General features: G+C 37.5%; 1 protein-coding gene across 1 annotated transcript in view; it reads left to right on the top strand.

The window, feature by feature from the left end:
- STAP1 (signal transducing adaptor family member 1) overlaps window positions 1-11,598 on the top strand; it is a 31,838-nt gene extending 20,240 nt beyond the window's left edge. The window contains 4 exon segments of the mRNA XM_012760995.3: window positions 4,016-4,085; window positions 7,166-7,262; window positions 11,536-11,573; window positions 11,575-11,598. Coding sequence (XP_012616449.2) covers window positions 4,016-4,085; window positions 7,166-7,262; window positions 11,536-11,573; window positions 11,575-11,598 — 229 coding nt within the window.
- Window positions 11,599-16,652: the final 5,054 nt, after the last annotated feature.

Raw genomic sequence — 16,652 nt, 5'->3', positions numbered from 1 at the left:
GGACGAGTTGGTTTACAAAGCAGAACTTAAAAATAAAATTACCTCCATCTATTAACAGAGCAGCTGTGGAGGGGACGGCTACTGTTACCAGGAATAAACAAAAGTCATTCAATGCCATATTACCAGGTGACTCCTCTCATGATGTAGAATATCATCTACTTTTACCCAGCCCAGTGGTGTGCAAATTCCTAAGACATAAAGCCAGTCTTATGACAGACTTTATGTTTTGGTTTTGTTTTCTTGTGACTAGGTGCCAAGCTAGTACTAGAGACACTTGGAAAAGCCATTTTCTATGGAGGCAATAGAAATTATTTACCTAAAATTCATTCATTTCTTTGCAAAAATTGAGGTCAGAAGCTAAGAACAAGCACTTATAACCACTTTAAAGGCCATACGTTAAAAAAAAGACCTTTTTTTGAGGTCATAATCAGAAAGCAAATTTTGACAAAATAGCAAATTTTGTCAATCTTGTTTTTTCATCTGTCTTTAATCCTTTGGAAAAGCAAAACAAAACATGAAAGAAAAACGAAAGGTCTAATATGAGAGTCAAAGCTTAAGCAACTTCAACAGGATTTTTTTCCGCATCACTTTTTGTTTCAGAATTTAGTCCTGTTAACAAAAAGTTCCAAGACCTTTGCCACTTTTCTTCCCACAGCTTTGCCATAAATGATGATGATGACATCAATAACAACAATCATTGTTCTCCCTTTCAGGTTACTTGTCGGCCCTGCTTTGAGTACTGGCCAACATTTCCTTCAGGAAGAACAAAAAATTTGAGACAGTAGTATTTCTCCATGTTTAACAAATAAAAGAGGATGAGATTCACAGAAACTACTCAATTAAAACAATAAATTTTAAAAGTAGTAAAAAATAGTTATCAATTAGTGAGTGCTTAAAGGTGTCAGACACTGTACTAAGCTTAGGCTTTGGAATCATTAACTCATAACAGCAAGGCATCAGCATGTCCATTTTACAGATGAAGAAACGGAGGCTCAGAGAACCTACATGACAGAACCAGAAATTTTTTTTTGTAATTTCTTAAAATTTTTTTATTTTTAATTATTATGGGTACATAATAGTTGCATATCTTTACACGGTACGTGTGATATTTTGATACAGACATGCAATGTGAATGAATCGAATCAGGGTAATTGGGGTATCCATCATTCAGGCATTTAACATTTCTTTGTGTTATCAACATTTCTATTCCACTCTTTTATTGTAAAGTACACCCTAACTTATTGTTTATTATAGTCACTTTGTTGTGCTATCAAATATTGTTCATTCTATTTAACTATCTAACTATATTTTTACACCCATTAACCAACCCCACTTTATGCCCCCCTCCCCTTTCCCCTTCCCAACCTCTGGTAACCATCATTCTCCTGTCTCCATGAGATCAATTGTTATTTTAATATTTAGCTCCCATATATGAGTAAGAACACACAAGGTTTGTCTTTCTGTAGCTGGCTTATTTCACTTAACATAATGTTCTCTAGTTCCATCCATGTTGTTACAAATGGCAGATTTCATTCTTTTTTGTGACTATATAATATACCATTGCGTGCATGGACCACAATTTCTTCGTGCATGTACCACATTCATCTGCTGACACTTAGGTTGGTTCCATATGTTGGCTATTGTGAATAGTGCTGCAATAAACATGGGAGTGCAGCTATCTTTTTGATATACTGAATTCCCCTCCTTTGAATATATACCCAGCAGTGGGATTTCTGGGTCATATGTAGTTCTGTTTTTAGATTTTTGAGGAACCTCCATACTGTTCTCCATAGTGGTTACACCAATTTCCATTCCCATCAGTGGTGCATGAGGAGGATTCCACATCCTTGGTAGCATTCATTATTGCCTATCTTTTTGATAAAAGCCTTTGTAACCAGGGTGAGATGATATCTTATTGGAGTTTTGATTTACATTTCTCTGATCATGAATGATGTTGAGCATTTTTGCATATACATACTGTTGGTTAGTTATATGTTTTTGTTTGAGTAAGGTCTATTCAGAGCCTTTGACCATTTTTTAAATCAGATTATTTGAAATTTTCTTATCCAGTTGTTGGAACTCCTTATATATACTAGTTATTAATTAATCCCTTGTTAAATGGATGGTTTGCAAATATTTTCTCCGATTCTCTGGGTTGTTTCTTCACTTAGTTGATTGTTTGCTGTGCAGAAGCTTTCTAGCTTGATGTGATTCCATTTCTCCAACTTTGCGTTTGTTGTCTGTGCTTTGGGAATATTACTCAAGAAGTCTGTGCCCAGACCCATGTCCTGAAGTGTTTCCCAATGTTTTCTTTTAGTAGTTTCATAGTTTCAAGTCCTAGATTTAAATCTTTAATCCATTTTGATTTGATTTCTGGATATGATGAGAGATAAATGTCTAGTAATCTTCTACATATGGATTTCCAGTTTTCCCAGCACCATTTATTGAAGAGGCTGTCCCTTCCCCACTGTATTAGAACCAGAATTTGAACAAATATTTTTAACCAGTCTTCCAAATAGCAATTATTTATTTCATAGGAATTCTAATTGAAATTGGAGTGTTTTCAAAAGTAACTGTCTGATTACAAAGATCTTTTCGTGATAGAAGCAAAGATAAAGCCAGAGCCAACCACTCCAAAAGGGCATTTGTAAGACTTTCTTTGTCCCATAATATTTCCTTCACCTGTCTATAAATGACTCCTGGAGTTTCAGCATTAAGGAATACTTTCTTTTAGGAAGGGAAAGTGTTGGTTAGGTTTTACTCCATGTTTTGAAAGTAGGCCACTGGAATTAATTTATTAGCTGTTTTCCATTGTGAGATATATTAAGAAGATATCTGTATAAAATGAGGAAAATGTCCCCTGAATAGAAGACTTCGGTGTGGTTCAGTCCTAGAGGAATGTGGACTGGAAATGAAGAGAGAAGTGATAAAAAAAAAAAAAAAAGGACAATGGAAAAGGCCCTGTAGTCAAGCTTAACCTGATGAACAATTTTGCTTTAGATAGCTTCTCTACACAGAACAAAAGTTGAATTAGTTTGTTGTTCAAGCAAATGACAATGTAATAAATGCTATTAACTTATCAACATTAGAAAAAGTTTTGGTTCTAACACTCTTGCCATATGAACGAAGGGAATTCAACACAAACATATGACTTATGATCTCAATATAAATTCATTTAGTCCTAGCAGATAGCACTGGGAGATGGGCTCCTAATATTATATTTTTAAATTCAGTTTCATAAATATTTATTGTGTAATGCTGGAATACAAAGATGAATAGAAAATGCTTCTTGTTCAAAAGCAGTTCATAATCAATAAAATACTGTGTGTTTAGAGTGGTAATAATTTAGAGTGCTATGTAACTGTAGAAGAGGAAGACATTAAGTTTCATCTACTGTGCTTACATTCCCATCTATGTGTTCACATAGTGCCGAACACCTAGAATTTTCTGTATCTCTAAGTCAGCCCTGAAGTTAGCAGATACCCAGGGTAATACATGAGCTATCAGGAACAGCTGTTGAGGTCTATCTGGTTGGATTAGTGATGAGGTAAAGTAGAAGGCAATTTGCTTTCAATAATTCTTTCCACTTCTCTTTTAATATAGAGAATATATATTTGATTTATAAATGCTTATATCCTTGCTTATATCCTATGCTTAAATCCTTTTACACAGGATTTTATAATGTTGTCTACTTTGTAAGTTACCAACATTTGAAGAAATTATTTCTACCTAAAAGATTTTTAGTTCCTTTTTTCTCTATTCTTTTTCATTCACCCACTCAATGACCCAGATTTCCTGTATCCTAGTGTATAACCCCCCAAAAAGGGACATAGCAAACCATGTAAATAGAACAACAAAACCACCAGGGATTTCTTGCCAACCGAACTATAGTCATGGGAACATAGGTGGGTGATATTTACAGTTACTTACTACACAGGTGATATTTTATACTTACTTTAGTTTGCCTTGTCCAATCCTGTCATCAAATGAAGATTAACCATTTGTTTCATTTCAGCATGCCGAGAATCAAGCACTACAAAGTGATGAGCATAGGAAAAAACTACACTATTGAACTGGAAAAACCTGTAAGTAGTTATGTTTTTGTTGATGCAATTTCTCTCGATTCCTCCCAAACCTGCCTTACAGAATGCAAAGAGATGGAAAAGCAGGCTTCTTCCCCAGGGACCTAGTACTGGCAAAAAATAGCCAAGTTAAAGAGGCCTGAAGGTGGCAGATATACAGGGTAAGAAGTGAGATGCCAGAACAGGTGGGTAAGGCAGAATAAAAGATAATCTGCTTCTAAAAATTCTTTCCACGTTTCTTTCTTTGCAAGTCTTATCAAAATAAGTATTTCAGGGAGAGAAAGATATATTAAACATCTGTTTTACATGCTCCAGTTACAATGTGTGTATTTGAGTGTGTTTACTTCTAATAGGAGGAAATCTGTGAATTCCTAGTCCACTAATACCTCCCATGCAGAAGTTCAGAAATCCCCTTAATAGAAACATTCCAGCGAAGAAAGGGTTTCTTTCTTTGTCTTCAAGTCCTCTCCTACCCTAGCTGACTTACCATGGGCCAATGATGTAACTACCAGATACCATGTTAGGCACAGAGCTGAGTCCTTTACACATCTTATCTAATTTAATCATCATTATTGCTCTGAGGTAGATATTGTGATGCCTATTATCCAGGTAAGAAAACTGGTATTTACACTGGTCTCAACCAATGAAGAAAGTGTTGATGTGGCCTACATTCCAGGGTGTTGAAAAAGGGGAATGTAACGCTGCGATTTTAAGCTGCAGAATGAGAAGACTGGGCCAGGAAAGATGTCTCTGAGTGTTACTTATATAGAACTGGTGGGTCTTACAGATATTTTTATTTCTCTAAAATTGAGCTCCTAGTTCCTCTGCTTCTCCAGGTTTATTGTGTAGATTAAATTTAAAAAAGGGATGTGGTTGGACTGCTCATATTTTCACCATAGCCCTTAGAGAGCAAGGCAGCTGCTGATTCATACAGCCCGCTTACACCTGTGCCATGAATGCTTCCCAGAGATTCTCAGATCCATGCCTGACCAGGCATTTTGTTGTTGTTGTTGTTCTTTTTTTGAGATAGTCTCACTCTGTTGCCAGGGTTAGAGTACAGTGGCATCATCATAGCTCACTGCAACCTCAAACTCCTGGGCTCAAGTGATCCTCCTGCCTCCCAAGCAGCTGGGCCTATAGGTTACACCATCACACACAGCTAATTTTTAAAATATTTTTGTAGAGATGAGGTCTTACTGTTGTCCAGGCTGTTCTCAAGCTCCTGGCCTCAAGTGATCCTCCCAACCTTGGCCTCCCGAAGTGCTAGGCTTACAGGTGTGAGCCACCAGGCCCACCCCTGAGTAGGCTTTTTAAATAAAGTTCTAATGAAGGAGGCAAAGAACTAGAGTGTTAGAGAATAATCCAAGTGACTAGAAGTCATGCTCAGGGAAGAATAATGTGTCTTTGCAACTGGTGAACTGGGCCTCATTTCTGTCATTAGCCCATATAGTCCACAGTATAAAGAAAACTAACAGTCTAGATTATCCTTTCACCCTCCCCAACCCTATCCCTCAACCCCTCAATCAGGTTGTATTTTTTGTTTTTAATTATTTTTTTTAAAAGACAGAGGTCTCTGGCCAGGTGCAGTGGCTCACTCCTGTAATCCTAGCACTCTGGGAGGCCGAGGCGGGAGGATTGCTCAAGGTCAGGAGTTCGAACCCAGCCTCAGCAACAGCGAGACCCTGTCTCTACTAAAAATAGAAAGAAATTAACTGGCCAACTAAAAATACATAGAGAAAATTAGCCAGGAATGGTGGCGCATGTCTGTAGTCCCAGGTACTCGGGAGGCTGAGGCAGGATTGCTTGAACCCAGGACTTTGAGGTTGCTGTGAGCTAGGCTAATGCCACGGCACTCTAGCCCAGGCAACAGAGTGAGACTCTGTCTCAAAAACAAAACAAAACAAAAAGACAGGGGTCTCGCTATGTTGCCCAGACTGGAGTGCAGTCGCTATTCACAAATGTGACTATAGCACACTACAGCTTCAAACCTCTGGGCTCAAGCGATCCTCCTGCCTTAGCATCCCAAATAGCTGGGACTATAGGCACAAGGCCCACACTTAACTCATGAATTATTTTTCCTCTTCAGGGTTACCTGGGATATTCAGGTTTAACCCGATTTTACTTGTATGGAAATATGGATGGGGAACCTATAGCCTTGGGGCCACATGTGGTCTTCTGGATCCTTGAGTGTAGCCTTTTGACTGGATCCATATTTTACAGAACAAATCCTTTTAATAAAACTGGACTGAAGCTATCCTCCCACCTCAGCTTCCTAAGCAGTTAGGATTACAGGTGTGAACCACCACACCCAGCTCTAGTTATGGCTAACTTAAGCAAAAATAAATTTATTATCAGCACACAGAATGACTGGAAGGTTTGCAAACCTTCAGGGACTAGGAAGCAGTTACTTGTACTAAGAACCATTTGAAGCACTCTGGGAGGCTTAGGTGGGCGGATTGCTCGAGGTCAGGAGTTTGAAACCAGCCTGGGCAAGAGCGAGGCCCTGTCTCTACTATAAATAGAAAGAAATTAATTGGCCAACTAATATATATATAGAAAAAATTAGCCGGGCATAATGGCGCATGCCTGTAGTCCCAGCTACTCGGGAGGCTGAGGCAGGAGGATTGCTTGAGCCCAGGAGTTTGAGGTTGCTGTGAGCTAGGCTGATGCCATGGCACTCACTCTAGCCCGGGCAACAGAGTGAGACTCTGTCTCAAAAAAAAAAATTAATAAAAAAAAAAAAAAGAACCATTTGATTAGGAAGCTGCTGCCCTTCCTTGTTCCTCTACTGAAATTCAAATTTCAGGAAGAAACCATTTTCTGACTTAACTTGAGTCACCTTCTTATGCCTTAATTAAGGGAGAACAAGATGCCTACTTATTTCCAATGGATAAAGGGTAATTACTTAACAGACAATTGACACATGGTCAAGTAGAAAGGAGAAGACACATAGATAAGTAAAACTATGGTCATTCAGTAAGTCATTGAAGTGAGGTACTGACATGATGTTTTGGAGGTCAGGAAATATACAGTGATATCCATTAAATTCCAATTGAGCCTTCTCTTACTCTCTCTTTATACAGGTAACACTCCCAAACCTTTTCAGCGTCATTGATTATTTTATGAAGGAGACTCGAGGGAATTTAAGACCATTTATATATTCAACTGATGAAAATCTTGGTATGTTCTTCACATCATAGCTGTATTAAGGACAATAAAACAAAGCCCCCAAAACCCTACATATGATTTGTAATACCAGCCAGGTAGGAAATGTAGTTCAGCCTTTATGTTTATCCATTTGGAAATCATTTTGTCACTGAGTCTGTGAAAATAAGGGAGTACCAACATACACTGTGAATCCAGTATGGATCTATTCTAAAGAATGAAAAGCCCTGAGACACGCATGTATTGTGACTATTAACTTCATGCCATCATTCTACTCGGCTTTATCAAACAAGTTCAGAGATAGGAGAAAACCATAATCAAATGGATTAATGAGAACCAAACAAGGGATTTAAAGGGGTGATCTGTCAAAAATGTTAGACGCTCCAGACAGGATAAAATAAATGTGGATTAAGAAGAAACTACAGGCCGGGCGCGGTGGCTCACGCCTGTAATCCTAGCACTCTGGGAGGCCGAGGCGGGCGGATTGCTCGAGGTTGGGAGTTCGAAACCATCCTGAGCAAGACCCCGTCTCTACTAAAAATAGAAAGAAATTAATTGACCAACTAAAAATATATATACAAAAAACTAGCCGGGCATGGTGGCACATGCCTGTAGTCCCAGCTACTTGGGAGGCTGAGGCAGGAGGATCGTTTGAGCCCAGGAGTTTGAGGTTGCTGTGAGCTAGGCTGACGCCATGGCACTCACTCTAGCCTGGGCAACAAAAGTGAGACTCTGTCTCAAAAAAAAAATATAAAAAAAAAAAAAAAAAAAAAAAAGAAGAAACTACAGGAACTGGTCATGAGGCAATAGATGATCTGAGAGAGAGAAATTTTATTCCACTATAAAGACAGAAGTCAGATTGCAGGATAACAAGGAATGAGTGGGTAGGGAGGAACTACAGATAAAGATTGTAGTTAGGACATTCTACAGAATCTGTGGGCCCTGTCTTCATAAATCAAGAGTTCCAGAAGCAGTTATGATGGGCCATTAAACCACGTTTGGGGCCGTGTGCAACTGCACAGTTCACATGCCCACGAAACTGACCCCGTTTACAGTCCAACTCTTGGCAGAGCAGGCCAGCCTGCATGCAATAGTTTCTATCCTTTGCAACGATTCCTCCCACACATAGTCACGTGGCAGACTGTAAGCAGGAGAGAGAAAAATATCTCCAGCTTGTTGGATTACAGTTATCAAAACAAGTCCCTGTTCCTACAGATTATGAGGGAAAACAACTTCATTGGGCAGCCTGCATCAGGGACCTATCTAGAAAGTCACACTACTTAATATGTCAGCAAGTTTAAAAGTCCAAATTCTTAAAACATCATTATGAATCTTATGATGCCAAATAACCACAACAAAATCCCCAAAAACTCAAGAGTCTGAAGGAACTGCAAAAAATCATCGAGTAGTGTCTTATCTGTATAGGAGTCACCTACACACTCCATACAGGAAACATCTCTTAAGATGTGACCATTCAGCTTGTTTGAAAATTTCTGATGTGAGGGGGTTCGCTGATTTTTGAAGGAAACAGCACAGTTCACTTCTGGACAGTTCTCATATTAGAGAACTTCCTTAATATTATTAAGAACTTCCTTAATATTGAGTCTGAAACATTTCTTCAACTTCTACATAATAATCTAGTTTGTGGCTTTTAAACAATATAGCTTTTTTATTTTTATTTATCTATTTTTTAAGAGACAAGAGTCTCGCTATGTTGCCCAAGCTGGTCTCAAACTCCTGAGCTCGAGCAATTTTCCTGCCTCGGCCTCCCAAGTAGCTGGGACTAGAGGTGCACTGCACCGCACCCAGCCCAGTACAGGTTTTGTAAGAGCTCATCAAGTATTTTTAAATGGCCACAATGTCTGCTCTTGGTTTTTTTGCTCTCCATCATCTAAATGATTGGTACTTGCAGCTCTCTCACTGTCATCTTTGACCTTCTCTGTACATTGTCTAATTTCTAAACATCTCTTTTAAAATATAACAAGGGATGAACACATTGCTGCAGATAGGACCAACATAATACATTACCTGGGCATTATACAAGAAAATACCACCTAATAGGATTTTCTGGGAATAAGCTATTATCTATCCCCCACCACCCTGAGAACAAAGAACTTCCTGTAACATCTCTAAAAAAGTTTTCTTTTTTTTTGAGACAGAGTCTCACTCTGTTGCCTGGGCTAGAGTGCCGTGGCATCAGCCTAGCTCACAGCAACCTCAAACGCCTGGGCTCAAGCGATTTTTCTGCCTCAGCCTCCCGAGTAGCTAGGGCTACAGGCATGCGCCACCATGCCCGGCTAATTCCATGTTTACCCAAAAGTAAGACCTACCCATAAAAATAAGCCCTAGCAGGATTTCTAAGCATTTGCACAATATAAACCCTACCCCGAAAATAAGACCTAGTGATGGGCGTGGCTACGCAGGGCATCTGCACAACCCACGCATTTCCTTGAGGAGCGGTAAAGACGATGGGAGCCCTATTGCTAGACATGAGAGATTGGGTTCTAATGATTCCAATGGTTCTAAAGGAAACAGAGTCGCAAGAAATTCAGGATGAAATTTGGGGTTTGGAGAGTTATGATGATGTTCCAGAAAAAGACGACTTAACTATATTTGAATAAATGTAGATTGTTGTATCATACTTAAAAAAAAAATCCCCGGAAAATAAGCCCTGGGGTATCTTCTTGAGGAAAAATAAATATAAGACCCTGTCTTATTTTTGGGGAAACATGGGTTTTTTCTATTTTTGGTAGAGACGGGGTCTTACTCTTGCTCAGGCTGGTCTGGAACTCCTGAGCTCAAATCATCCGCCTGCGTCAGCCTCCCAGAGTGCTAGGATTACAGGCGTGAGCCACCATGCCTGGCCTGGATCATTTTTTTAAAGCAAATAATCATTCTAATTAAATTGAACCAGTTCTGTCTTACTTTCTGTGGGAACCCATTCCAATATTAGTGCAGTTTTCAGACTCTTTGTTATGCTCTTTTGGGTCTGTACATCTCAGGAATGTTAGCCTGGGAGTGGTTTTTATCTTAGTTTAGTTTTCAAAGCCTTTAATATCTGTTTTGCGCATGCATAGCTCAGAGGTAAGCCTGGAACTTGTGTCACTTCACACACAGACCTAGGAATGCTTTTTTTAGCTCTCACCTCTCCAAGATTTCCTGCACACTAACTACTAAGGGTCTGTTTTCCTGGTTTTCTAGCTAGAAAAGTGGGGCTTCTTGAGTGCTGTAGCCACCTGTGGTGTCATGTAGTCTTGTGAGACTGGGGCTGACAAATCTCTCTAAAAAAGTTAGAGAAAAGAAGGAGAAAAAATTAATTCCAACTCTCCTTACTGCCTCAAGCTCATTTTCTACTGGTTTCTCTGGCCAGCAGATTAAATGTTCTTGGGGTTTCAGATGCCCATGCGGCTACTGCCACTGTCACAGTGCAGCACCTTGGCTAGGGGCCGCCCTCAGGGCAGGGTCAGGAAAGAGAAAAACAGACAGAAAGAAAGAAAATAGGCTGTTGATGTAAAATGTCAATGATTTTAGGAACAGCCAGCCAGATTGCCATTGCTATGTGATCAGGAACAAATTACTCAACCTCCCTGCATTTCATATTCTTTGCTATAAGGATTGGGGAATGGAGCAGATGGAACAGGGAGGGGCACGTAGAGGAAGAATTCAAATAATCAGAACATCTTCTGTAGAGTGACGTATTTTCTTTCAAAAGCAGAAAGATGGAAAAGTGAACTGGAAAATAAGTGAGAATAGAATAGGATTTTCTAAGAAAAGCTACAAAAAAGTTAAAACTTATCTTGACAAATAATGCTGATGTTCTAAGGAAACTTTGTAAAACCCTAAAATGGTTTCAGGAATTTGGACTCATGGCTGGCTGGGGCACAATGAGACTGCTAGGCCATGTTGCTTTGCCTTGAGTTGTAGAACACATAAAGGGTTCAAATCTGGAGATCTGGAAAAAGTTAATGTAGTTCACAATAAAATACTATCTAAAAGAAAACGAGATTTTCTTTAATCTTAAAACTATAAAACTTAAAACTTTCTTTAATCTTTAAACTATATTAACATTTAGTTTTCTCTCTATTATCAGAAGGCAGGAACATAATGCACTTTGAGAGGCTGAGGGGGTAGGATCACTTGAACTCAGGAGTTTGAGATCAGCCTGGGTAACATACCACTGATATTCCACACACAAGCAAGAAAATCAACTAACACTGAAAATAAACAAAACCTTGTTCTCTGATAGTGTTTCTTTAATTAATCAAGCTTTTCCACCCACAATTTCTAGGCCAAGAACTCAACATGGAGGGCAGAAATGAGAAGCTGGAAGAAAAATCCACACATCGCATGAAATAAAATGTGAAAAGTACTCCTTCACGTATCTTGGTAATTTTTATTTTCAAAGGAAGATCTTACTTTTAGAGAATTACCTCTATACTCCTGATCCTGATGACCAAGTCAGTCACCTGGACACCAAATAAAACACTGTAGCATACAATTTCATTATCTTATCAGAATGAAATCAATTCACTGGGAAACCATAGACTATGGCTGTGGGGGTAACTCCTAGTACATGCATTCCCATGAACTGATAAAAGTTGAAAACATAGTACTTTCTAGATGGAGTTTTTATTTTCCTAGGCTTCAATTAAATACATTTCCCCTATACAATTTCCACAGCAGATTCTCTAGTTTTCCTAAATCCTACCAATTCCAAAAAAAACCCCACTAGGTTTTGGTTGAAATCTGATTTGACCAATTTATCAAATATAAGTCATTTTAATAATCAAGTTAGAAGCCAGAGACATGAAATATACTTGGAGAAGCCCTTTTCCAACAGAAATAGTCTATGCCCTATTTTTTGTTACTGGAAATAAATGAAATTTATTTATTCCATGTTTTTCTCTGATAACATCTTCTTGCTAGCTCAAAATCAACTCATAACACCTTACAAAGATGGCAAAAGGCTGTATCATCACCTTCTTTCACAAGTATAGCACAGTCTGAGCCTGATTATAAATACCTAGAGTTCCTTAAAAATACTAATCCCTTAGCCCCAGACTACATTTACTGAATCAAAATCTCAGAGATATTTTTAAAAGTTCTCTATTATTTTAATTATTATTATTTTTTTTTAGAGACAGGGTGTCTGTTGTCCAGGCTGGAATGCAGTGGCGTGATCATAGCTCATTGCAGCCTTGAACTCCTGGGGTCAAGAGATCCTCCTGCCTAAGCTTCCAGAGTAGCTAGGACTACAAGTGCATGCCACCATGCTTGGCTTGGGATACTTTTTCATAAATATTTTTTCTTCATTAAAAAAACTTCTAAATTGATTTTGAGAACCACTTAAGATCTACCATGGTATTAAATTATCTGTGTAGCAATATATGCAAAATCAAGTAAGGTTTCTTTTAAATGAAGAGACAGTGACAATCAGGAATCTTAGATATGATGAGAGTTGGGATATAAAGCCTGAGCATTAATATACGTATTTATTGTAATCTACTGAATACTTATATATATCATTGTGTTAACGGACGTGAAAATTACAAAAGCAGCACATATAGATGTTATTCTCAAGGGTCTTATAATTGAGTTGTTCCAAATATAGGTAAGAAACGAGAGAATAAAGTCCAATTTCTTACCATCTCATATGTTGAGTGAATTCTTGTATTCTACAAGAAAACAGTGGTTAATATGGAAAGCTTTAAAAAATTAGACTCCTGAAGTTGGTGAGGCAATGTAGTTGACTGCAATAAACTGAAAAGGAATGAACAAGGCAAAGAGAAATCAAAGCCCAGGGCCTGACCAAAGTCCTGAGTCTCCTAGGAGACCAACAACACATTTAGCTAGAAGAAACAATGAGAAACAGAGCCACAAAACCTCAGAAATTTAAACTGGCAGACAAAGACCATAAAATGACCTCGTAGTTTAAAGAATAGACAGAAAATATCTGCAGGGGATAAAAAGCTATAAAAAATTATCTAGCAGTTTTAAAAAAGAGAACCAAACAGAACTTCTAAGACTGAAAAATAAAACCTTAACAATGAATGGATATAACAGTAAGTAGATGAGAAACAGATGAAGAGGTTAGTAAACTGAAATACGGGTTAGAAAAAATTATACAGAATGAAGCATGAAAAGAAAAAACAATTGGAAAATATAAAAGAGAGGGTGACAAATACTGAAGACAGAATATGAAGGTCTGCCATGTTTAATGAGAATCCTCATAGAAGAAAAGACAATGGGGAAGAAGCGATATATAAGGAGTAATATCTGACAATTTCTCAGAACCACTGAAAGACATAAATCCAGAGTCAAGGAGCTCAACAATTCCCAAGCAAGATTAATCAAAAGGAAAAAGAAATCCATACCCAGACACATATAATTAAATTGACAAAACCAAAGCAAACAAAGAAATTTCTTTAAAGGTGCAATATTCAGCCTCACAACTGACTCAACAGCAACAAGGGAAGTCATATGAGAGTGGAAAAATACCTCCACTGCGCTGAAAAATAATAAAGGCCAAATTAGAATTCTGTATTTAGCAAAATTATCTTTGCAGAATGACGGCAAAATACACATATGTCCAGAAAACAAATTATGAGCAAGTATGCCACTGGTAGACTCTCACAAAATAAAATTCTAAAAAAAGTATTTTAGTTAGAAATTTATCCCAGACAGTAAATGTGTTAGTCCACTCAGGCTGCTGTAACAAAATCCCATAAACTGTGTGGCTTATAAGCAACAAAAATTTATTTCTCACAGTTCTGAAGGTTGGAAAGTCCAAGATGCAGGCACTGGCAGATTCCATGTCTGGTGAGGGTCCACACTCTGGCTTAAAGATGGTACCTTCTCACTGGGTCCTCAGATGGTAGGGGCGTGTGTGACTCAGGCCTCTTTAGTAAGTGCTCTACTCCCATGACTTAATCCCCTCCCAAAGGCCCCACTTCCAAATTACTTTATATCACCTTGTAGTTAGAATTTCAATCTATGAATTTTGTGGAGACACAAACGTTCAGACCATAGCAGTAAGCCTTAGATAAAAAAATAATAATAAAGAGCAAAGAAAGTGATATGTGTATAAATTAGTCTTAGAATTAAAAGGCATTAAAATACATGACAACAGAATTAAAATACATAACAGAAATAAAATACATGACAATCGTATTTAAGTTAGGAATTAGAGAGTCATTCTAGTTATTATGTCTACACAATAACTCACTCCAAAACTTAGTTGCATAAACAATCCACGTTCAAGGATTCAGTGGGTCAGGAATTTGGCACAGCTCAACACAGCAAGAATGGCTTGTCTTGTCTCTGCTCCAGCAAGTCTAGGGCCTGGAATCATCTGGAAGCTTGCTTACTCACATGTCTGACACCTGATACTGGCTGCAGGGTGGTAGCCTGTTTTTCTCCATGTGGACTAGTTTGAGCTTCCTCACAAAATGGTGTCTGGGTTCCAAGGGTGAGCTTTCCAAAAGAAAGGGCAAGCAAGAGAGTGAGAGAGAGCCAAGAAAGCCACATAGCCTTTATGATCTAACCTGGGAGGTCTCAAAGAAGGTTAGAAGGTGGCAAGCTTCTAGAAGGTGGCAAGAGTAAGTGGTATTGAAAATATTGCTGTGGCCATTTTCAGAAAATATAATCTGCCAAAAGGTAAAGAAAATGATTACTTTAAGTCTTTCTTAACCTGAATATGTATGATATAATACAGAGAAATAATTCAAAGATATAAACTAGTAAAAAGAAAAAAAATGTGTTATAGCTTAGGAAAACAAACAATATCATTTATTTTAAGAAGAATTTAACATAAGAAATTGGCATACAAGTGTTGGGGGGGGACAGAAAATGTCCACAAGGTACACAATTATGAATATTAAAGGTAAGAAGGTAGGATTATTAGAACTTAGAAGGTCAAAAGAGATACCCTGCAAAATGCCAGAGAAAAGCTAGAGACTGGGAACCAACCACAGCTGCTAGAAGAACCACTGCTGACTATATTGGGAGGCAAATGGGAAGGGGAAAAGTCTCCTCTCCCTATTTCCAGCATTCTAGTCTTCTTGTAGTGACCCTTATTTGTGGAACCAAAAGGAAGCCAGAAGGCAAAGGAGAAATGGAGTTTGCAAAGTTTCAGCCACAGGTCCCGGAATACAGACAATCAACTAATAACTGGCATAATTAGAATAACAAAATAAGTAGATACTAATTTAAAAAGGCAGGAAAATAGAGAAAAAGAACCACAAAACAGGCTAGACAAAAAAGAAAACAGCCCCCCCCAATAAAATGGCAGAAATAACTCTATCAGTAATTATATTAAATGTAAATGGCCTAAGAGTCACAGTTAAAAGACAAAGATTATCAGATGAGATTTTAAAAAAAGCCAGGTATGGTGGAGCACGCCTATAGTCTCAACTAAATAAAACAAACAAAACCCAAACACTAAAATCCTAACTTTATGATGTTTACTAGACACACATTTAAAATACAAGAATAGAGAAAGACTGAAAGTAAATGGAAGGAAGAAGTTATTTCATGAAAATATCAACCAAGAGCAAGCTGGAATACATACAGAGAAAACAAATTTTAAGGCAAAACATATTACAGAGATGCACTTCATAGTGATATAGTATAATTCATCATGAAATTATATCAAGTTTAAAAATGTACATGCACCAAATAATTTAGCCTCAAAACATATAAAACAGAAAAAAGATGCAAATCAAATTATCATAGTTGTGATTTCAGTAACTGACAGAATACGTAGATGAAAAATCAATAAGGATATAGAAGATTTAAATAACACAATTAACAGACTTGATCTAATAGGTACATGCACCATACTGCCCCTAATGATTACTGAATGTGTTTTCAAATGCATAAAAATTACTACAAGAATTATCATATTCTGCACCATAAAGTGAGTCTCAAGTAATTTCAAAGAATGAAAATCAGAAGGATTTTTTTCTGGTTAAAATTCAACTAAATTACAAATCAAAATTTAAAAAGATTATCAGAAAACCTCCATGTTTGGAATAAAGATATGCTCTCCTTAAAAGGGGTTGAAGAGGAAATCCTGATGAAAATCAGAAAATACTTTAAATATATATCAAAACTTGTGGAATATGGCTACAATAGTAGAGTATAATATAATTATATTACAGTAGTACAGATATAACTTTTAAATGCATGTTTTAGAAACAAGAGACAAATTGAAAATGAATGAGGTAACCCATCTCAAAAAGTTATAAAAAAGAACAGTAAAAAAAAAAAAAACAGAAGTTATATTGGTAAGAGCAGAAATAAAAGAAATAAGAAACATACAATAGAGAGGGGATAGAGAAAACTGAAATTTGGATTTTAGAAAAGACTAAACTGTCCCTATTTGAAGTTAAGGTTATGTAGTAA

The sequence above is a fragment of the Microcebus murinus genome, chromosome 26 (assembly GCF_040939455.1).
Source record: "Microcebus murinus isolate Inina chromosome 26, M.murinus_Inina_mat1.0, whole genome shotgun sequence".
In the NCBI taxonomy this organism is placed as follows: Eukaryota; Metazoa; Chordata; class Mammalia; order Primates; family Cheirogaleidae; genus Microcebus; species Microcebus murinus.
The sequence above is the reverse complement of the archived record's forward strand: the minus strand, read 5'-3'. Positions and strand labels throughout refer to the sequence as shown.